At 44.3% G+C, this 23060-nt stretch overlaps 1 protein-coding gene across 5 annotated transcripts in view; it reads left to right on the top strand.

Moving 5' to 3' along the window:
- RUNX2 (RUNX family transcription factor 2) overlaps window positions 1-23060 on the top strand; it is a 181049-nt gene that overhangs the window by 78747 nt on the left and 79242 nt on the right. For all 5 annotated transcript variants that reach the window (XM_051811550.1, XM_051811560.1, XM_051811543.1 and 2 more), the window contains one exon: window positions 4669-4830. In XM_051811550.1, coding sequence (XP_051667510.1) covers window positions 4669-4830 — 162 coding nt within the window. The remainder of the gene's footprint in view (window positions 1-4668; window positions 4831-23060) is intronic.

Raw genomic sequence — 23060 nt, 5'->3', positions numbered from 1 at the left:
CCTAAGAAATAGTCAGAGAAGAGGAGGAGATTGCATTTTGTTGTTGTTTTGCCGGGGGGGTTGGTGTTACAACAATAGTTGAGTTACTCATGCAGAAAGTCATCTTGCTTTTGTTACGATCAGAAGCGAGGATATTTGCTTTAAGTGTTTACCAAAGATAGCTCCAGACAGCTTGTTTTTTACTATTGGCAGTAGCACTGTTACAACCAGCAGCAGCCAGTGCTAGAGCTGATGGCTGGGTTTAGATGAGAGTGAGATGTGTGACGTCTGGGTTTTATAGATGGTACGCTGAGGAGCTGCCAGCCTGTGATCATGCTCTGGTCATGTAACTCAGCTTGGAAAGTGGGGAATTGACTTTTTCCTATAGTGAATTGTTGTGCTTCATAATCCAGTGCCAAAGTGGTGGTAAAACTTGTTCTTCAGGGATATGTGCAGGTTTTTTCTTCTCTCCGTTGGCAGTTCGCGGAAGGTATCCCTACTCGCGGCGGGTGGGCTGGAACTTTAGATGATCTTTAAGGTCCCTTCCAACCTAAAATGTGGGATTCTGAAAGAATTGAAAGAAGAGAAGTCATTGTACTGGAGAGTCAATGCTGTTGGTGGGAGAATGGGTCACTAGAGGTTTTTTTCCATTCTTTCATTTTTAATTTTAGTTTTATATAGTGCATCCAATCTTGGACTGATTTTTAAAGACACTTATTGTCCATTAAACATCAGTTTCCACAGTCCATTTGACACAGTCAGTCACAGACCACAAAGGGTCAAGAAACCTGGATATCTCTCATGACTATAAGTGAGACAGTAAAACTCAGACACAAAATAATATGCAATACTCAATATTTCCCAATTTGTTGAGGTTCACCTGGAAGTGCAAACAGGATGGAGCTGTCTGTGCATTAGTTTAGGCCTCGCCCTGCTGATTTGTTTCAGCTGAACTGTGCCCAGGCTTTCTTAGCATACCCATGATATGCCCTGCTGTGAAGGAATACGCTGAGAGCCGCACTTCCCTTCACACCCACGCAGGCATAACAGAAATGTTTACAAAAGGAGGACTGCTCTCAGTAATCACTCCAAAGTTTTCAAGTGTAAATGCCAGCTCAGAGTGGCTGCTGCACGGGAAGGCGGGGGGGCCTTCTCCCAGGCTGTAATTTTATTTTTATATTAATGCTTTCCCTTGCTTTGGAGGTATTCCTGTAGGGAGGAATCCACATTCACTCTGCCTCAGAGCTTTAAGGTTTCTCATCTGCTCTGGGCTTTTTGTGATTGGGAAGATGTGCTGTGCCTGCAGAGCACGTGGTGCTTTGGATGACAGTGCAAAGTCCGTGGTCCACAGGGACCCTGTGGACATGTGTGGGCCCACCAACCACAGCGGATGGGGAAGTTGGTCTGTGATGTAGGAGGCCAAGGAAAATCTCTCACAAATCCACTCATAGCTTCTTCCCCAATGGTATGTGGTAAACAGTCATCCCACCCCTTCTGTGCCCAAGCGAGGAGGAGGTGACCCTCCTAAGAGGAAAGCGTTGTTGTGTTTCCCTCAGAAGCATCTGTGTGGATCTGCCCTGGAAGTGCTGTTGTGGCAGCTGGCACATCCCTGTGGTGTTCCCATCACCTTCTTTGCCCAAGGGAGTTTGGTGATGTGTGGGACCAGAAGAAATGGGCTGGCTGGGCCTCAGTGGCCAAAGTCACTGTTCCAGCATCATTGCCAGGACCATCTTCTGGTGGAACTAGAGGATGCCACGTGGGACCCAGCTGCATGTCCATCTTCAGGGACTAGATGGGACAGCTTTGGGCTCTGTCTTATGGCATTTTTTGCTGGGGATTGGGCAATGCTGCTGAGCAGTGACGTTTACCCTGTGGGCTAATGGGTCACCTTTGACTTGGCAAAGTCAATGGTGTTTCACCGCTCTCTTCTCTCATATCCATGTGCAAGCCTTGACCGCCATCAGTCAGCAGAGGTTGGCTTTAGGGCATTTACTCTAAGATCTGGTGAAACTTGTATCTTCACTTTTGGGTTTCCTGGCGGGCCAAAGATAACACTTGAGCCAGTCAGCCCCAGGACGAAATTCTCCAGCCTGCCTCAACCATGACCTCAGCTGCACCTTGATGTGGAGGAATCGTAGTAACCCTCTAGCCTGGGGTACTGTGACCTTCTCCTCAGTCACTGAGCTCTGATGCATCATCTGATGTTCAATTTGGTTGAGTATTTTCCTCTTCATTATTTCCTGTTCCCTGAGAAGACTGATCTATTTAAGGTAGATATTGTAAGAATGTATGATATGTTTTGGGCTCAACTCACTCCATCCAGCCTCATATCCTGCCTCTAACAGCACAGTATGAGATACTGTTTTGAAATACCACATAAGCCTTTGAAAGACAACTTTTTGCCATTCATCATTCTTTTGTCCATGCAGGCATTCACAGTTGCTGGATTAAGGACATTAAGTGTAAAACCAAGTCTTGCATGGGTGTCCAAAGTAATAAGGGTGCCAGAAATGCTCAAGAGTTTCTTGTGCCACAAGGATTACACCACCAAGAGTGTCATGAATCTCCAGAATGCAGTTCCTCTCCTAAGGTTTCCACTGTCTTAGACCAAAATGATGTAAAAACATCTTCTGCTGTGAATTTTTTAACCCAGCCTTTACCTGCTACATTATTTCCTTCCAGCATTGGAGCTGACCTAACCCCAAAACTTTTAAGAGACTTTGTTTTGGATTCAGAAGCAGAGATTGAAAAACTCTTAGAGTTTGAAGGATTTTGGATTTGAGATTGTGCTCCTAATACATCATTAATTTTAAGATTGTTTTCCCAGCAAGCCTAAGCTTTCTGTTCCCAGTTGAAGATCATTTACCATTGACTGCATGGTGGATTATTGTAGTGGAATGAGGCAGAGAAATATGTCGATATCAGATGTAACAACGAGCAGTCAGTCAGATTTGAACCTGTGCCAATCTATACAACCCTGGCCTTGAAAATGTTAAAACAAAGAAGTTCATTACATTTAATGATCAAGTGTCCTTTGCATTTCTGAGGAGTTTATATTAACCATTTATATTACTCAACTCTAATATAAATGGCAAACTCCAGGAAAATCCTCTTAAAATTAAATTGGAATGTTGTTTTTTTATATATATATCTATATAGTTATTTTGCTTCGAGGAAGTATCTGCTTTCCAGACATCTCTTTAAACAAATCATGTCTGAACAGAAATAATAAACAAGGAATAGCTGAAACTACAAGGTTTTGCTGTGTGGAAGAACAGGGAAAGGAGTTTAAAAAAAAAAAAAAAAAGAAAAAAAAGTTGAATTTCCTGAAGAAGTGCCTTTGCTTATGCCATGTGGCTGTCACATTGCTGTCTGCAAAGCAGGGCTTTAGCACAGTGCTCTGATAGAGCTTGTTCTTCAAGTGGAATGAGCCTGATATGCTTCCCTGAAAATACTGGGCAGGATTTGAAGAGGTGTGCTACAATTTCTATGAGTTGGTTCAGAGATAGTTTTCTGTTTATTGTGCAGTGCCCAAAACAAACTTTGGCGTTCAAAGTGCTTTGTTTTTATTGATGTAAAGAAACAAAAATCATAATTTATGAGGCATTCAGTGGTATCTTTATCATCAGATATTAACTGAGAGCAAAAGGTTTATAAATCCAAACACCAGTGAGTAAAACTAGGTCTCCATCTCTCTCACTTAGTTATTCCATAAGTGCTTCAGAAAACATTAAACTCTATTTATCCTTAAAATCATTTCCCCCACAGTGGACTGTCACAAGTACATCAAAAGGGATCATTAGCTTCCAATAGTTCTCCCAAACCATTTGGTTTCATATTTTGTAATTGAGGAAACTATAAGTAATTGGGCCAGTATCCAAATGTGACATTTTTGGATGGATTGCTGATAAGATTAATCACATTTTGCTCCTTGCTTAGTATTTTCAGGATTGAAAACACTACTGTGTGGTGTTTGAACTGTATAACAGCTTGACATGCATGTCAAGTGCTGTCTGTAGAGTCTCCCCACCCCTGAAGGAAACAGCCTTAGGTTGTGCCAGTGGAGATTTAGACTGGATGCTAGGAAAATTTCGTCACTGAGAGGGTGTTCAGGCATTGGAACAGGCTGCTGAGGAAGTGGTGAAGTCACCATCCCTGGGAGTGTTCAAAAAACTTATAGATGTGGTGCTTAGAGACAAGTCATGGACCTGGCAGTGCTGGATTAATGGTTGGACCTGATGATTTTAGAGGTCTTTTCCAAACTGAATGATTCTATGATTGTATGATGTCCACTTCCTAAGCTCAGACCTGGGGCTCATCCTTGCTCTCTGCTTCTGTCTGAAACCTTGAGGACTGGCCACTCTCGATATACCACTGTTGGAAGAGAGACACAGCACAGCTGCTGGATCTTTTAAAACTCTGCTCTCTGCTCTGCTCGTTTCCCCAAGAAGTTGTTCTGGGAAGGGAAAGGCACAGACCAAGGTTTGAAAGGGTTGAGCTATAGAGGAGCAAGTTGTGTTTCATTACATTCTCATTCCTCATAGCACTGATGTATGTATGTTCAGTAACCCCACTTCTTTCAGTTAGGCTGTTGATACCCTAAAATTTTTCTTCCTTTTAAAAAAATTTTCTTTCTTTTCTTTTTCTCTTTTATTTTTTTTTTTTTGTTTGTTTGTTTGTTTTCCCCAGACCCCAGGCAGGCGCAGTCATCCCCGCCATGGTCCTATGACCAGTCTTACCCATCCTACTTGAGCCAGATGACTTCACCGTCCATTCACTCCACAACTCCCCTGTCCTCCACTCGAGGCACGGGACTTCCAGCCATTACCGATGTGCCCAGACGCCTCTCAGGTAAAGACTGTGTTTTGCCTAAAACAATTACACAGAGAGGAACAGGACTGGCAGCGGCTGCCTCCGTGGCCTCAGACAAACCTTAGCAAGGAGAGCAAAGCTCAGCAGTGATATTAGAGTTTCTGCATGGCAGACAGGGGTCAAAGTCCCTTTTTTTTTGAGGTGGAAATGCTGCTGTGTTGTTCTGAGCATGTGTCACTTGAATGAATCAAAGTCCATTTCAGATCAGGCTATTTTTAAGTTGTAAACCTGATTCTATGAACAATTTTTTATTTTTTTTTTTATTTCCCCTACAAGAGGATGATTATTTGCATGTAATTAGGCACTGGCACAAGTTGCCCAGAGAAGCTGTGGATGCCCCATCCCTGGAAGTGTTCAAAACAAGGTTGGATGGGGCTTTGAGCAACGTGGTCTAATGGAAGGTGTCCCTGCCCATGGCAGGGGGGTTGGAACTAGATGATCTTTAGGGTCCCTTCCAACCCAAACCATTCTGTGATTCTATGTTTTAAATTAATTGTGATATTCTCTGTTTCTTTGTGCTTTATTTTTGTGGGGTGTGTGATGTTAGGCATCCTGAGAGATAGGGGCCCTTATTTCCTCAATAGTTAAAGCTGAGGCTCATTCTCCTGCATTTCAATCCAGTAGCTCAAGAAAGCCTGTTTCCTTAGTTCATGTGTATTTAAGATGCCTATCAGAAACAAGCTGAGTTACTTTAAGGTAAAGATTGGACAAATTGTCGTTTGGAATGATGCAGGAGAGAGGAAATATGTTTAGAAACATAGAAAAGACAGCAGTGAGGAACTGAGACCTTTTTTCTTTAATCAAACAAATGCACATTTACATACTGCGCAATTCATCTCTAATGGTCTCAGTGATAAAACCATCTGTGTAAAGTAATCTGATTGCCCCAAAGTAAGAGAGAGCCTGTCATGGCATACAGTCACCTTGTACATCTTGCCAAAAATGGGGAACCTTAGGGGAGGGAGGCTCAGTATTAAAAATCCAACCTTGCAAGTGTGGAAATATTAGCAGCGTATGCCAAAAAAGCATGTGTAATGTAAAGAAAGCCTTTATGATTCATTAATGAAAACCAAAGTATCAGTCTTATTACATCTATTTTTTGCATGTTTGCAAGATATTATTATAATCTTGGATGCTGCTGCCATACACCTGTTTGACTCCGAGCCAGGTGAATTTCTTGCTGTCGTGTTTTCCCCTTCCACTGAGCTCATAGCACTGGAAATGTTGATCACTCCGCTGAGCTGCATCCCTGACAAGCTGAACTGCAGCCAGCAGGCGTGTAGGATTTGATTAGCATAGACTCCTTGATTTCTTTCATCTTGGAGGAGGGAAGCTTTGTTTCTCAAACAAACAGCTGCAAAACCCTCTGCAGCCATAGTGCACTCTGCCTTGCAGAGATGCCAAAGATCTCCATGTGGTCTGAGGATGGTGGAGCAGGTTCCTGTGGGCTCTCTGTGCAACGCGCTGACTTGGGTCAAAAAACCTGATCAGCTTGATGCTGAGGAAATGCTTTGTTTAGCCCGAAACAGGTTCCCTTTGAGTCAGAGCCTCCTGATGGTCTGTGTTGTCAAATGGGTTATTTTTGCAATTGTGCCCGCAGCAATACCTGCAGGAGAGGCTCGGCTGGGACCTGGCAGCTGTACGCCGCATGCTTGCCCTGCAGCCCTTGCTTGTCTGTGTGTATTCAGACGTGAGTGCCTGGCATGTGGGCACAGGCAGAATGACTAAAAGACCTGGCTGTGTAAGTTGTGTGGCCGCGGACTGAACTTTTCTGCCGTACTCTGCAGTCAGTTCCCTTCGCGCTTCTTGTCCTTCATCTTTCTGGGGCTCGACTGGTGCCTCTGCAATGCCCTTACCTTTTCCCAGTGTGGGGATCCTGCACCCAGTTAGATTCCAGGCTGAAAAAGGGTACTTCGATCTTCCACAAGTGCCAGAGGTTGCCTACAGTGTTTTCTGATGGAAATAGAATTTCAGAATGGAAATTCTCTCTTCAGAACTAGAGAGCTCCATTCTGGCCTGGAGGACCAGCTTGGATGCTTGGGGTGCAAGGAGGCACGTTGCAGCCCCAGCTGCAAACCCTGCAGTTCCTCTCAAGAGTTTCTACCTGGCAGTGCCACAGGGATGGAGGACAGAATCTGCCCCCTCCTATGTCTAAACAGAGAGAGAAATGCAAGTTTTAAGCTGCCCTGTACAGCAACCAGTTCATCCCTCACACTCAAAGAAACGTGTGGATCTCCAGTCAGTTACTTGACACATCTTTCAGAAGAGAAGAGAGCTTTGAAGGGGGTAGAAAATGACTGCTAAGAAACACTAAAATCCTTAGAAAACTTCAGGCATCTCTGATACATGAGGGAGAAATTAGAGTTTTACAAGGCCTTGAATAAAAACAAACCTTGCTTTCCGATACAGTGGCAGAAATCTGATTATCGAGGCTGTTAAAAGTATACAAGGTCATTTTAATGAGTGCCATGTTTACTGCCTGTTGCCTAACATCATGCAGGAAGAAAAATGGGTAAAACTTCTCCCTTAGGCCTTGGCTGTCACACCTACAGGCACAGAACTTCCTATCTGCCACAATTTAACATCACCCACCCACAAGCTTCTACAAGCTTCCATGGCTCTGCCTGGACAACTGCTGAAGTTGTGTTCACCCACACATTGAAAATATTCTATCTAGTAAAGCAATAATGTCCTCCAGAAGGGTAGCTCCTGGTTTTATTGTCATTGGCAACCCTCAAGAGCTACTTTTGATGGTTCTCCCTTGACCAGAAACACACCCATCCCATGGCCAAAGCAGTGGTGTTCCTCCCCATCCTGGGATTAGATACATGAGCTAGCAGTGTGCCCAGGTGGCCAAGAAGGCCAGTGGCCTCCTGGCCTGTGTCAGCAATAATGTGGCAGCAGGACCAGGGCAGGGACCGTCCCCCTGTGCTGAGCACTGCTGAGGCCTCATCTTGAATCCTGGGTTCAGTTTTGGTCCCCTCAATTCAAGAAAGACATTGAGATGCTGGAGCAAGTCCAGAGAAGGGCAACAGAGCTGGGGAAGGGTCTGGAGCACAGATCTGATGAGTAACAGCTGAGGAAGCTGTGAGGAGGCTCAGCCTGGAGAAAAGGAGGCTCTTCGGTAACCTATTGCTCTCTTCAACTCCCTAAAAGGAAATTGTAGCCAGGTAGGAGTCAGTCTGTTCTCTCAGGCAACAAGGATAGGACAAGAGGACATAATCTAAGGTTGCGCCAGGGGAGGTTTAGATTGGGTATTAGGAAAAATTTCTCCACTGAAACATTTGTCAGGCATTGGAACAGGCTGCCCAGGGCACTGGTGGAGTCACCATCCCCAGAAGTGTCGAAAAGGCATGTAGATGAGGTATTTAGGGACGTGGTTTAGTGGTGAACATGGTGGTGCTGGGTTAACAGCTGGACTCGATGGTCTTTTCCAACCATGATTCCTTGATTCTTGGTGATGAGACCACCTGTGTTTGAATCCCAGACTAGACTGAGCATCAGCAGAGGTTTGGGGCTATAGAATAGGAGGTGACAGGGAACTGCCATAGCAGTACATGCAGTTCCACGTCCCAAGGGAGAGGGGAAAAGGGCAGCAGGCTGTAACCCTGAGGAGTTATTTGGGTAGGCTGCAGTAATGTGGCTGAACTGGTCCTGTCAGTGTCTAGACTGATTTCTTTTCACAACTGACATGCTTGCATGCATGCTGCAGTCACATGTAAATGTGTGCCCGTGGCTTTCAAACTGAAAGTGTTCACCTTTTATTTTCCAGATGGGGATCAGTGCCCTGTTTGCACTGTCCTACAACTCATTATTGATGTGTTCCATGTATTAGGGCAGTATTCAACAGCACTAGTGGAAAAGCAAAGCAAAAAAAGATTATGTGACATCTTTCATGCAACTTTTGAATGAGTGATCTCTCAGTCCATAAGTCTCACGTTCATATCAAAAACAAATTAAAAAACCAAGCTCAAGAGGCCATGAAATTGCCTTACCTTATTGCACCAGCTCAGTCATAAAAAGAGTAGGATTCCCCATATTTTATTAAAATGTCTGTCTGCTCAGACTTCCCCAGAAGACAGTGAAAGTTGGTGGCCTAGCAGATTAATATTCTTAATTAAATAATATTGTAGTGGAAACCATGGGAATATATGTGAAAATGGTCATTTTAGAGAGAGTTTGCCTGAGGGATGTAGTCTTATTGCATGATTCATAGTGAATGCACTCAGTCTTTGTGTCCTATGCATAACCAAAGTGCATGTGGGATGGGGAGCATGGGTGTCTATTATGTAATTAATGTATATGATTCATATAAATATACACATCCCAGCCATTTTACATAGTGCTTTGGGGCTGATCCAGCAAGTCCTCTGAACATTGAAGGTTCAGAGCAGGGAGTACAGGTCGTGTTGTTCCTGCAGTCACAAGCAGGTTGCTCCCAGGCAGGTGAAGTGGGGAGGGGTATAGATGTCCTCAGGGAAGACATCCTCTTCTAAACACCCACCCTCAGCTCCCTTTTGAGTCAGTGAGGACAAACTGGCATTTGAAGGACTTGACCAGTCTGCAGGTGAGCTGTGCTCATCCCTGGCTGTGCCTGGGAAGAGCCTGTTTGTCTCCATGAGCTCTGAAGCAAGCCTGGGTGAGTAGCTCAGGTACAGGCATGTCTGATCTGATAGTGTGCCTTTGGTGAGGTGATTTAAGAGACAATTTAACTGTCCTGTAAACATATGCATATCACAGCCTTGTTACACTCTAGTCCTGCTTTAACCCTACCTCTCCCTGACCTCGACCTGCTCTGCTGCTGCAGGGTTTGAGCTTGATTTTGATTTTGTTGAGAATCCTTAGAAGGGGAAGGTGGCGAGACTTCATCTTCCCCTACACTTTTCCTACACCTCCTCGCCCTTCTCCCTAAACACTAGTCTCTTGCTTTTTGATTCACCTTTGAGAGACTCTTGCAGAGTCAAGGTCTTTAGATGCTGGAGGACCTGTCCTGCAAGTGTACCAGAAACACATTCAGTGCTGGCTGTGAAAGAGCCTGTCCTGTGCTTGACAAATGCCATATGACAAAGGAGAAAATTAAAACTGAATCTAAATAGCAGGACAAATCAGCAAACCTACCGTTTCCAGCTCTGGGCTTGCACTCTTTCTAGATATTTGTCAGTTGAGGGTGTGCCACCATGCCCAGAACCTGATGTCTCATATGCTGAAGTCCCTGCAGCATTTAGGGTGGACTTTGCTGTCTTTATATTTACTGCGTCGTTGAGTAGGGACACACTGAGATAGATGAGAGACACACCGAGATAGATGAGGGATGAGCTGAGACAGATGAGGGAGACACTGGGCTCAGTCTCTAAACAAAGGACTGCAGACCATCTGAATTTAAATGGCCTGAAAGTTGTGTAACAAATTACACAGTGGTAGGGCTGGACTGTAAAATACCGGTACTGTTAAATTGTCAGCAAGGTTGGTTTTGAACTGGATTGGCCAACACTGTTGCAAGCAGGTCCCAGCTGTGGTTTGGAAATGAGCAGAGTCCCAAACCTGTTCCTGTGGGCAGCTCAGAGGCAGCCACCCCATTATGGATTCAGGATTTAATATTACATCTGTGGCCAGACCATCCTAACTAGATTTAGAGCCAGGGAATGTGCCCCGACCCTGGGCTGTTTGCTAGTTCAAGTATAGCCAAGCTTTCCCATTAATTTGTCTCGCTCTGTAGATATCACCACAACGGTTTGGGCCATCCTGGACCCTCATCAAAAACTGAATTTAGGAAACATTCCTGTTCTCACAGCTCACTGAGTGCTGGCAAGTATAAATGTAATGCCAGCCATGCCCTAATCAGTGACACTACTGTTCCTTTAGACAATTTAATTTTCATTCTTGTAAGTCTAAAAATCTTAAAATAAAAACCCACATATAATGGAAGCAGCTCCAGCTGACCCTCTGGATTTAGTGTTTTTATGTTAATGAGAAAGTGAGTGACAGTGATGGGCTTTTTTTTTTCTTGTGGTCCTGTACTGGTTGTCATTTTGGGTTTCTAACCCTGAATGTGAATTACCTTGGATTTTGCTAATGTCATGTGCTCGCATGATCTCTTTAACAAGGATTGTTCTGGGGGGAATTTGGTCTTTGAAATGTACTAACTTTGAAAGAAATGTTTATCTTCTGCTAAGGAGCTCAGAAAACTTTACAGTGAAAAAGTAGAAACTCTGGCCACGGAAGTAGCTATTCTTGCATCCCTTTCTTCCTGTTAACTTGATTAAATGTTGTGGGCAATAAGCACATTTCAGGAAGGGACTCTTAATAAGAGAAGGCGCTGTTGCTGCCTCCAAAATACAATTCTTTTCTTCTTTATGTGCTCTGGGAAGCAGAAAAACAGTTAATACTGTGCCTATTGCCAGCACGGCCTTAGCGTTAGCGGCCCCTGAAATGAATGAGCAGTTCACGCTTCAGCAATATTGTCTCAGGCTCCTGGCAAACCCAAGAAGCCAACTCGGTTTCTGGTGCTCTTGCTATGCTGTGATGTTTTTCTTGGTGACTATAACAGTTTTCACTCTGTCTTCTTTTTTTTTTTTTTTTTTTTTTTAATTAAACGGAAGCCGAAAGACTCAAGGTTGTCTCTGTCTCCACTTCTCCTCACTAACGTTCAGTGCTTTCCCCGCGAGGTGACACTGAGTCAAGGCAAAGTAAAGACCTTGGGGGGGAGCTCAGGTCTTCAGAAACAACCCGCTCATTTTGCTACCTTCCCTAAACTTGTAACTTGCCTTCCCTTTTTTTTTTTTTTTCATTATTTTTCAGTGGTTCTATTTATTTTGTTTGCCACAGGTTTTCCATTTTTAGTCTCCTGCCCACTTGGTGCCACCTGGGAATCTCAGCACCTTGGCACTTGTCTGTGGGCTTTCAGTGGCAGCCTCTCCACTGGGTTGAGCCTTTCATTGGAGCAATTGTCCAGAAGATGTGTTGCATGATCCTTACCTCAAATTTTTCTAGCGTGGGTGGCCTCAAATTAGGCACCTATGCCCATATTTAGGTGGTAAAACAAGTGGGCTGATTTTCAGATGTTTGAATGTTATAATGCCTGTCTTTAAGCCCTTCTCATTTACTTAAAACAGCTGTTGGGGGAGGAAACAAACAGGAAAAATGAAGACAGAGGGAAGGAGTTTTATTCCTGAAATAAGGGATTTAAAAAAATACCAAAAAGAAACAAGTGGAATGTTTTGAAATGGAATAAATTTGTTGCTGATACAGGCAGGAAATAGCACACTCAAATATATGTGGATGTATAGATATATTTTTATCTGAGCTTTTTTTGCAATGTGTTTTATATTTAGGACACATATCAAGATTTGCATCTGTTTCCAGAACTTGCTGCTAACAGTTAGTAATGATGCCAAAACATACTTTAGTTCCAGCTTGAGACCAAATGATATTCAGGGCTCTTTTTTTATTACTAATTTAGGGTCTGATATTAATTAAGGAAATTTTCCATAAGTGCCAGGCATTTTCTGAAGAACTCATTAAAATTATATTAACTTAAACCGGAATCACAGTCTGAGCATGTTTTGTAATGATTATTCTTACTGACTCTGCTGGGTTTTGTAAACAGAATGCTAATTGTTAATGGGGCAACCGGGCCCTCAATTCCAGACTTTCAAAGGGCCAGATTCTGAGCCATTACCTAAATGTGTGTTCCCAATAAAGTCAATAAGCTCCTAACAGGAAGGCTGTGGGATAGAACTCTTTGTTTCATCCTTGTGCAAAGGCATTTGATGATTTCTCCATTCTCTTTGTGAAATTGCTGTTAATTTTCTACCTACAATGGAGCCAGTAATGGTGGCTGATGAAGGACCACATGTGTCCTGACACAGAGAGGGAATCAGTCTCCATACGTGAAGATCTTTGGTACACCATGTTCACTTATTTTATCCCCCTCCCCTGCAGAGGCTACAAGAAAGCTGGGGAGGGACTTTTGGCAAGAGCATGGAGTGACACAACAAGGGGGGAATGGCTTTAAACTGAAGGAGAGTCAATTTAGATTGGTTTTGATGAAATTGTCACTGGGAGCGGTGAAGTACGGCCACAGATTGCCCAGAGAGGTGGTGGATGACCCATCCCTGGAGGGTTGGACTAGATGATCTTTAAAAGGTCCTTTCCAATGCAAAACATTCTGTGATTCTATGGTTTTGCCCTTAAGTCTCCATGGCCTTGGGTCTTTGTTGCGCTGAATTTAGTTTGATTAATTGCACAGTATGAGTTTATGCTTGGTTCCATAAAATGCAGGAGAATTTGGTCCTTCTCAGACCATGACTGTGTTTGGTAGAAGACAGGTAGAGGAGTATCATATGCCCTTCAGAGACTGGATGGTTTAAGAGGCCCAATTCTGCAATTCTTACATTAAAAAATACAACTCAAGAGGCAAAAACTGCTGCTGGTAGAAATAAGCTGGATTTGCCTTGATTTTCAGTGAAATTGCCTCAAATTTCTGACCATGCAGAATTTGACCACACTGAATTTGGTCAACAAGGGAGTGTTGGAGTCCAGCAGAGCCTCACAACACCTTTTTGAAATGGTTTAGCAATGGTTGTTGGTCCCATTTTACACATGACCAAATCTCCTCCCCTCTTGATGGATATTTTAGCAGAAAAAGAACCTGGTGTCCTGCCAGCTTGGCTGTCAGATTTCAAAGAGCATTGATACTGGTGATAGTGGACCGATGCTGGTGACCAAAACAGAAGGCAAGAGCCATGCAAGTGTTGAGGTTTTCTGTGGTTGTACAAAAGCAAACAATGTAGGCAGTGAAGGAGAGGAAGATGACGAGATAAAATGAGGGAACGCACCTTCACGTGGCTCATGAAGGATGTTATTAAGGGAGAAGGAACTATTTCACATGCACGAAGGGAGGGTATTTGGGGACACTAATCTGGAAATCTCTTAATATTTGCTTTCAGAATGACTCAAAAGGGAGCGAGGGAAGGGATCAAAGCAGGAGATGCCTTCCTGAGCTTGGGCAGTTTCCCCATGTCCATGGGAGCAGTGTGCAGGTGGTGGAGTGTCCCCTCAGGGGGAACCCAACCCCATACCCATGCAGTGCTCAATGGTGCTTCTATGTCCAAGGAGTTTTTGTGGAGTGTGAGGATTTTTAGCCAAGGTGAAACTTCATATATAAAGCTTTGGGAAGAATAATTTGACATAAGGAGCTCTCCACAGATTCATAGGTTATTAGTACAGTGAAACCCATGTGGATATTTGCTTTAAACCCAGGAGTAAGATTTGCCCAAATTAGCTCTCATTTGAACTTGAGGATAACTTTTGAGAAAAAAAGAAAACCCAAAAGCTCAGTTGGTCTTCATTTAAAAATTTCCAGGGAAGCAAAATCCACCACAACCTTTGGTTACAGACACTAATTAGGCTCACTTTGAAATGTGGGTCTTATTACTAGTCTGAAAATCAGTTTCCACTCATTTGAACTTGCTGTAACTTGGCTATAACTTTGTCTGCCAGATTGCAGCACAAATTTTTATTTCTGAGGTTCACATGGGTGCCTGTGGCAGTGATACATACAAGGAGGAGGTGGGTAGGACAGGTGGTGGCTGTGGTGGTCTCAAGGAGGTGGCAGAAGCCACAGGGAACTGACTGGTGCGGGATGCAGAACTGGTTTGAATTGAGAGGAGGCTGGAGGGGCACCATGCAAAAATATTTTGGTCATTTTAGTTTGCTGTGGTTTCACTATAGTCTATCAAACAGTGGAAGTTCCTTTCCCTGTTCAGCCAAACTCCTACAGTATCCATTTAAAAGGTGTTATTTTTTGTTGAATTGCTGGTGGCACTCTACTTTTCTAACCCACCTGAAAAAACTTACAGAAAAAGCATTTTTCACTGACTTCGTGGACTTCTACAATTCCTTTAGGAATCTTTTTGCCTTTGTATTTGCCAGTTGTAGTGTCTCCCTTTTTTCTAACAAAATGAATTTAATTCCTCTCCCACTACCCTAGATGGAGATACAGGAATAGGACAAGGGGGTATGCATTCTCCCCTCGTTTTCATACATCATTTAACCTTTTATTTTAAGAAACACAACTGGTCACAGTGGCTTTTTCCTCCAAATTTCGTTAGCATTTGCACTGTCAAAAGCAAAGCTCAGAGCTGAGGCTGTGGCCCCATCGGGGAGCAAACACCCAGCCAGAGTAGCCTCCTTGCTCTCCACAGTTCTAAGGATTCCACAGGCAAATTTGCAAATATAGAGTTGAAACTGTCTTAAACCCTTGGGATTACTTGGACCACGCAACGCTCTCATTGTGTGAAGAAGTTTAATTCTAAAAATAGGAGTATCGTACACTTAATGCAGGGGATTTTGTGGTGGTTTGAAGGTGCCTTTGGAGGAGGAGAGGAGTCAATGTGCTGCATATTCAGACCTGACTGGGCCACATCACCTCCAAATTTCCTGGTGGTTGTTCCCAGAGGTCTATCTAACCACCCATTTGACTTTTTATCCTGTGGTAGCCATGAGTGTTTGCTGTAATACGTTAATTTGTAATTTAGAAGTGCTGGGATAGGCAGCTGGAGGAAGCCTCTTTGGGCTTGTGTAAGAAAGAGGAGCAATCGTGCTGAGAGAAGGGGAGCACCAGCAGAGAAAACAGCCCAGAAGATTTAAAACAAGGCTCAATTCTGAAAGCAAAATGGAGGGGTAGGGCATCTCACAGCCTCTTAACATCGCATTTCTCTGGCAGTGAGCAGTGGAAGGTGGTGTGCTCAAATTAGGATCAGTACCCACAAAGCCTCTTTCATTTCACTGAGATGAAAAGTCGCTACACAAGCTCTAGCGATGCCACATGTGTGGTTTCCACTCGTTATTTTTAATGTCTAACTGGGCTATCTCTGTCTGATCCATAGACATCATTGCTTTTTAATGCCCTTTTCTATTAAACAAGCACTGTTTAGAATTGGCAGAATATTATAAAGCCAGTAGCTAAAGGTATGTCCACCTTGGTTTAGTTTACGTAATTAGGCTGCACAATGAGCTTGCTTGGAAAACCAGTTTGCAGCACAGGTACAGGACCAAATCTGCAGGGCACATCATTTTTATTGGATAGATGTCTGTAAAAACACAGCTTGCCGTATTTAATTTTGTGCTGAAATGATGTTCTGTGTTGTGCTGAAAGCTGAATGTGGGATTGAAAGATTTCCACAAACTGGAGATCAGTCCCCTTGTCAAGGCATCAGTTGAGGTTTTGGCTTTAGCTGGGGCACCCAAATTTGGCTCCTGCAGGCGGTGAAGTTCAGTGATCAAAGCAATAGTTGTATTTGTGAATAGCTAATGGACCTTTGCTGGAATCACCGCTGGCCATGTGGCTGCTAATAGTGTTTGCATTGTGGCAGTGTCTGGAGGTCTGATCCCCTTGTGCTAAGGACTGTACAGTAAAAGAAGAGGAGGAAAAAAGAGAGATCAGCCTGTCCCCTATGAATTTGCACCCTTGAATACAGCACAACTGGGTACAAGATGTACAGTGGAAAACAAGAGGGGATTGTAGCATAAAGAGAGCCAGAGAGGTGGTAGCAGTGGCTTTAATCTCACTAGAGCCGACAGGTGGTGAGTGTGGGTCAGAAGGGAGTGCAAGGATGATGTTTGAGGGTACTCGTCTCAGGTTTTAGGGCTAGCAGGAAGGAAAGGACAAAGCTGCTGGTTACAGCTTCTAGTAAAAGGCAAGTGGTGTCTGTCAGCATCATCACTGAAAAAGCTGAGTGGGGCAGAAGATCAGCCACACCAGGTTTGATGAAGGGTCCATTCGGGACCTGTCACCTTGTCAGCATGGAGTGCAAGATGAGAATATTTACATATTCCCAAGCTCTAGGCATTGCCAAAGCTGGATTATTCTGTCTGCATCACTATGTTTAATAATTCTTAATAGAGATTGGTGAATCTGCTTTCCCCTAGGTGAGCGAGAATAGTCCCAGAGTATCTGCTGGATCAATTCTTCCATTTCCTATAGGTCTGTAGTGTCGTAATCATATAGGACTGACAGGAACCTTGTGAGATCATATGATCTGTGCCGCTCTGTGCAGAAATAGGATCAAACATCTGCAGATCATTCCAGTTCAGTGGAGCCAGCTAGTTATGTGTGTTGTTGCCACTGAAAACAAAAATAACACTATGTCCCAAAGAAGGAATCCCAGCCAAAAAAACTTCATTAAAGTTGAAATAGATAATTTGGGTGCAGTTAAAAGACTAGAGATGCATAGAGTTTGTTAGCCTTGACAGAGGGAAGGTATAGAGACCTCAGTGAGAAATAGCATAAACATTTAGATATCCTCGAGGGTGCAGATTGAAAGGGCTGGGATCTGGACTAGGGACTGAGGATTGAAAAACAGACCATCTGCAAAGGTGACTGGCTTGCCAAATAGGAAGGGAAGCAAGTGCCTCAGGAACACCAGGAGGGCTGCTGACCCGAAATCTCTGCAACATAAACCCAAGATGAAATGGCTCATTGGAAGAGGTGTCTCGCAGAAGCTGCTCAGAGGAAGTCCCCGGGAACTGTGATGTGGATGCTGGCATGGCCAGAGGAGCCACAGAGGAATCCTGGCAATGGGAAAAAGGCACCTCTCTTTCCCCTTTCTTCCCTCTTCCTCTCTCAAATATCTCCCTCTAAAGGGATTTTTTGTTTGTTTTTGTTTTCATTTTGATTCCTGCTGAAAGCCAACCCATGTTGTTTTCTTTTTTATGGGTGAAAAGGAGCACAGGGGAGGATCTAAGCACCACCAGAGCCGAATTGGGAGCCATCGTATTAGATTCCAAAATTAGATAGGAAGCTGGGTTTAAGGTTAGTCCAAACCCAACCAGTTCCTCGTTTGGCCTGGCCCACGTAGGTGGGCCAGACTGGTTTGGAGCTGTTTTGAGGACAGGCTGCTTGCCCATGGAGGAAGCCATTCCAGCCGCAGCGGAGCTGGAGCCCGGCGGCTGGTGCTCAGCCGGCCCAGCTCCTGCTCTCTCCGGTCTGCGCTGCAGATGCGCTGGAAGTTTGGTTTAAAGCCATTTTTGCTGCTGCTTTCTCAAGCAGATGAGGACAACTGAAGGCGATAACTCAGGCTGACTTTGTACGCATCTTTTTTATTTCAGAAAACGGGATCGTGCATGAAAGTTTATTTTAAGTCAAGTTTTCTCTTTGCTCTGTCTGACTTCCACTTTTTCTGTGTCTTTCCTGTTGAAGAGCTTAAAAAAATGTCTGTTGGGTTTTGCCTTTGATCTTTGTAATTTTACAACATTTCCCAACAAAAGATTTCATAGTATTTTTCAAACTGTAGAACTGGCCTTTGTCACTTGGCTTATAAGAAGTATTAAAATATTCATCCTATAGTAAGGAAAATTTACCCAGGAAAATCAAATTATATGCCCTAATTCACAAAACAAAGCAGTAGCAAGAGCCAGAAAGCAATGCATCACATTTCCCCTGGTAACAGCTTTAATGGATAAGTGGGCTTTCTATTTCTAGTCACTATTGATGATCTGAACTTAAAATTCAAGATACCATGTCCCAGATAAATCACCGTTGGTGACCTAAAGAGCTGCTAGTAGTATAGCCTAAGGTACATCAAACAGCCTAAAGCATGTTTGTGATGTGAGCTATTACAGACCAAAGTCTGTTTCTCTTTCTCATCACCAGCTTCCTGGGAGGATAAAACCTATATTCAGACTTTACACTATGGAGAAGAAGCATTTATTTAGAGGTGTTCAAAGTTAGGCTGGTTTAAGCTTCAGTACGGCTGATGAATGGAGATGCTGTGTGGACAAGCTTATAACGGATTGAAACTTTGCTTTGAGTAGTTTGCCTTAACTTAGTAAAAAAATTCGGTTAGGTCTGAAAGGAATGAAAAAAATATACAGAGGGATTTACAGGGCTTCTACTAAATGGGATTGAAAATCGTATATTGTTAACGCGAATATAAGAAGGAATACAGTTCCCTCTAGCCCTGCTCTACAACCGTGTTTAGCTGTCTGTGCCCTGCTGAATTTCATGGCAGTCTGGTGTCTAAACTGGGCTGAAACCTCTGTAGGTCTTTGAAATGCTCAGAGTTTTCTACTCTTAGCTACGATAGCAGAAGCTCCAGTGAAAACAGCCCAGTGGTTGCGTGCAGTTTTCCTCTGTCTCCCTGAAACTCGTGGTGATGGTGGCAAGTCCTGCTCTGTGGCTTCAGAGCCACCACTTTGCTCTTGCTATGCCGAGGGTCGCGACATCCCCGAGCTGCTCTTGCTCTGCCTCATGAGATGAGAGCAGCGTTTTGGCTCCATGTTCACCCACACAGGGCTCCTTCTCACCTGAGCCTCCCAGAATTCATTTGGATGGTGGGCCTTGAGTCATGCTGACGTGTTTGACAGTTTTATCACAATGTTACCATTGTTTGTGTTACTTGGGGGAAATGTGTTCTCACTGTAAGGGAAAAAACTCTGGCCGTCGCTGGGTGAGTTATTTTCCACTGTTTTCACTCCAACAGCGTTATTGCGCCTGCTGTTAAAATCCTTAACCTAAGATGGAAATGCCTCCCTGGTATCTCCCCTCTTCTTTCTCCAGTAGCCAGAAGCTCCATGGGCTAAGTGCCCTCATCCCCTCGGAGCGGCTGCTCCTGCAGGATCCTGTGCAGCCCCGGCTCCGAACACAAGCAGCCGCTTTCAGCTGCCTCCAGGATGAGGTGCGGCTGTTTACCCTCCGGGGACACGGGACTTCATGCCGGGGAGGATTAAAAATCAACATCACGGCCCTGCATGTGGACAGGGACCGAGGCTGAAAATGTCCTTTGAAAGGAGAAGTTATTTTGGAGGGGAGAAATGTGGTTTTAATTGTTTAGATGAGGGGGGGTTTCGTGTTTTATGGATGTCTAGGGGCTGGGGAGGTGCTTTTCTTCCTCTGTGTATGATATTGTTCAGGGAAAAAAAATGGACTATCTACATTTGTGAATTTAAGCTTTTTTGGCCAGAAGGGTAACAATTTGTAGGGTTTGATTTTTCTCTGGAAAAAAACCCCAACAACAGAGCTTTTTGAGAACAAGGCCGAGTAACCAAAATATGTTTGTTTTTGTTTAAATTGCTCAGTAGAGAAATCGTCTCTTGTCTATTGTTAGGAGCGAGGTTTAAATCAAAGGCAAGTTCTACATATTCTAAAATATACAGACAACTCTTTGAAAGCAAAGCCAAGCCAAACTTTAAAAGAGACCTTCTCCTTGATGCAGAAGTTTTCAGTTAGTTATTGTGCCGGAGCTTGAGTGGAAAGAACCAGCCTGAGAAACAAATGGCAAATCCTCATTTTGGTGGCAGAAGCCAGGGAGAGCATCGTATTAATAGCACACGAGACCTTTCCACAGCCGTTCTAGTCCAGGGCTTTTCCAGCAGCAGCAAGGAAAAGCCTTTGCAGTTCGTGGGTATTTTTTTGCGTTCGGATTTGGCTGTGGAAGGTTGAAGCGAGCGGCGGAGTGAGGGAGTGGAGGGTCTGATCCTCTCGTGTTGGGTGGTCCCTCCTACCGCAAATAACCCTATTGGAAACAGAGGGACTATTTGTGGAGTCATTTGTTTGTCAGGAAAAGTAGGGTTTGTAGGATACAGCCCCAATTAGCAGCCAAATTCCTGGTTATTTTCTCGTGATAAAAAGGCGGGTAGCTGTCACAGAGATGCACGTAGCATCCCTTCAGTTCCCACTTGAACTCCTGCCACTTGCTCCATGCTTCTTCCCACTTCCTCAGCTACGCAAAAGTTATTCCGGCACCACGCTAGCTCAGATGAGCTGCCTGCTTCCCTCCTGCCCGACACTGACGTGGCCTCCAGCCCTTTTCTGTGCTGTTTAGGATCGTCAGGGCACTCCTGGCTCCTGCTCGCTGGTACCTTGGGGTTGTTCTTGAGCTTTGGCTCCAAGCACATCTGGCAGGTGATATCCACCCCCTGCCTGGCCTTACGGCCCAAACCCAAACACATCATCCCACCATAAACTCTGCTTTTAGCATGGCCCAGATACAGCCAACCCCATCCAGGGGATGTCCCCTTCTGAATCCGTCCTTTCTTGGGAGATTTACTTAACGTACAGTTTATCACCAAGCTGCAGTTTTTGCAAGGGCAGGAAGGAAAGGAAAGGAAGGAAAATTTGTAAGGGGAGGAAAAAATTGCCTGCACAGGTTACCAGACAGTGGGCACCTGCCCAACCCACCCAGGCTGGTGCAGGCAGGGCCATGGCTATGCGGACCCTGTGTGAGCTTGGCAGATGCCAGGAGAGCTGTCTGGGAGCTGCAGGAATGCTGATAGCAGTGTCCTTATTTCGGGGAGGAGGAGTGCTCTTGTTAATTGTATTTTTTTGTGACTCCCTGTTTTGGTAGCCATAAGTCATTAGTGGGTTTTAGGTTGTTTTTTTTTTTTTAACTTTTTTCCCCCCCTTGAAACTGAAATGAGGGCTGAAAGGGTAGATTTGTCCTTCTTTTTTATTTCTTTCCTTTTTTCCCCTCTATTTTTTCTTTTTCTTTCTTTTTTTTTTTTTTTTTTTTTTTGGCTAATCTGAGGCACACTGCCACATCTGAAGCCACTTGGCTTATTATGGATTTCATGGAAACTGATTCCCTGAAAGTGTTTCCATATGTGTGTTCCCAATATATCCCATCCTTTTCTAAATGGGAGTACAAACTCGCACACGAGCTGGAAATGGCTTCAGGATGTGACAGAGAAGTCATATGACTGGAGTGGCACTGTGTGTGGCCCTCTCTGAAAGACATGGTGTCCTGTGTGCTGGCTCCCATCCTACAGTAGATCCAGTTTCAAAGAACATCTTCCTTCCCGGCTTCTTAAAAACTCTTAATCAAGAACCAGCAAGGAATCCTCTGTCCTCGGGAGAGATGTGTATTAGTTGAATGAGATTTGAAAGGAAAATTTGGAAAGGAAGGGAAAAAGAGGGGTTTAAAGGGTGAAATAACAGAGCAATGCCAAGGGCTTCCCCCCACCCTCCCTGTCCCTGCAAAACATAGTTCCTTTGTGTCTGCCTCAGGATCAGATGGTATTTCTGAGTTAGTAGCATGCAGTGGAAAAGTACAATTCATGACAACATTGGAAACAAATATTTATACTGGATAGTTAAGGCACATTTTTCTGAAAAGAAGAAAAAAAAAAAGAAGGAATAAAGTAGCCTGTGAACCATGATGTATATTATCTTCCCATTCACTGAATTTATTCAGGATTGCTGTCCCAACGCTTGCCTTCGCCGTGCCTGCACCGCAGTGCTCAGCCCTGCGGTTTCACCCCCTTGCTGTATACAACACGCTGAGGTTGCTCTCCAAGAAAAGCCTCAAGTGTTCCTGCTGATGCCTTTCGGCTGGAGGAAAACAGCAGTGGCTGAATTTCAGGCAGGAAAAATTGAGGAAAACCGAATGGAGAGCGCTATGCGCCTGTGTGCGTGTTTGTGCCATGCCATGGTGCAGAGCTCCTAGACTTATTTCCAGGAAGCATTATTTACTTTTTGGTTCCAGCATAGTGTATAGATGGCCTGAGACTTTAAACAAGCAGGGGGCTTTTGATATACTGCCAGTTCTTTTCCACCTGAATCACCCGTGACAGCTCCAGATTGGAGCTGCTGAGATGAGATGGCAAAGGCTGAGGAGTTAGAGGCTCCCCATCACAACAGGTCAACAGGCAGCCACGGGTGGCAGGTCACAACCACCAGCTGAGGACCTGTTTCTGTAATGCGACCATTTGTCCCCCTCCTGTGGTTCCCATTAGGAAGGTTTACGAGTCCTGTGTGAGGCAGCATCTGTAAATGAGACGGTGATGACTGATGCTTCCATAGCTTCATTTCCGCTCCCAACAGTCCATCTATGAGGGGCTGGTTGTTGCACTTTTCTACCTATTGATGTTCCCTAAATTTTAGATGAGCTAACTCTGGGGGTGCAGTGAGAAGCCACCTGTGTTTTGATGTGTAGTGTCACCCAGCAAGACTTGGGTGCCTGAAGGAAATGAGCTTCATCTGGAAGAAAAGTCCTATTGAGGGAACAGGACAGGTAATGATGGAGCCTGGGCTGAAGAAGTGCAGAGAGACTCCTATTTTGCTCTTAAGCAATATAGCATCTCTTCTTGGGAAATCCTCTTCTTTATCTGCTTGGGAAACATTCTCCTTTATTTGCAAGAGTGGTACTTTAATGGTCGCAGCTAACTGTTATTTATGAGGTGTTTCTCCCCACAAAGGGCTTAGGTGCAGC

Source organism: Manacus candei, unplaced genomic scaffold (assembly GCF_025592945.1).
Source record: "Manacus candei isolate 608988 ecotype Guabito, Panama unplaced genomic scaffold, ASM2559294v1 h1tg000007l, whole genome shotgun sequence".
Classification (NCBI taxonomy): domain Eukaryota; kingdom Metazoa; phylum Chordata; class Aves; order Passeriformes; family Pipridae; genus Manacus; species Manacus candei.
Note: the sequence above shows the minus strand (reverse complement) of the source record. Positions and strands in the feature narration are given on the sequence as shown.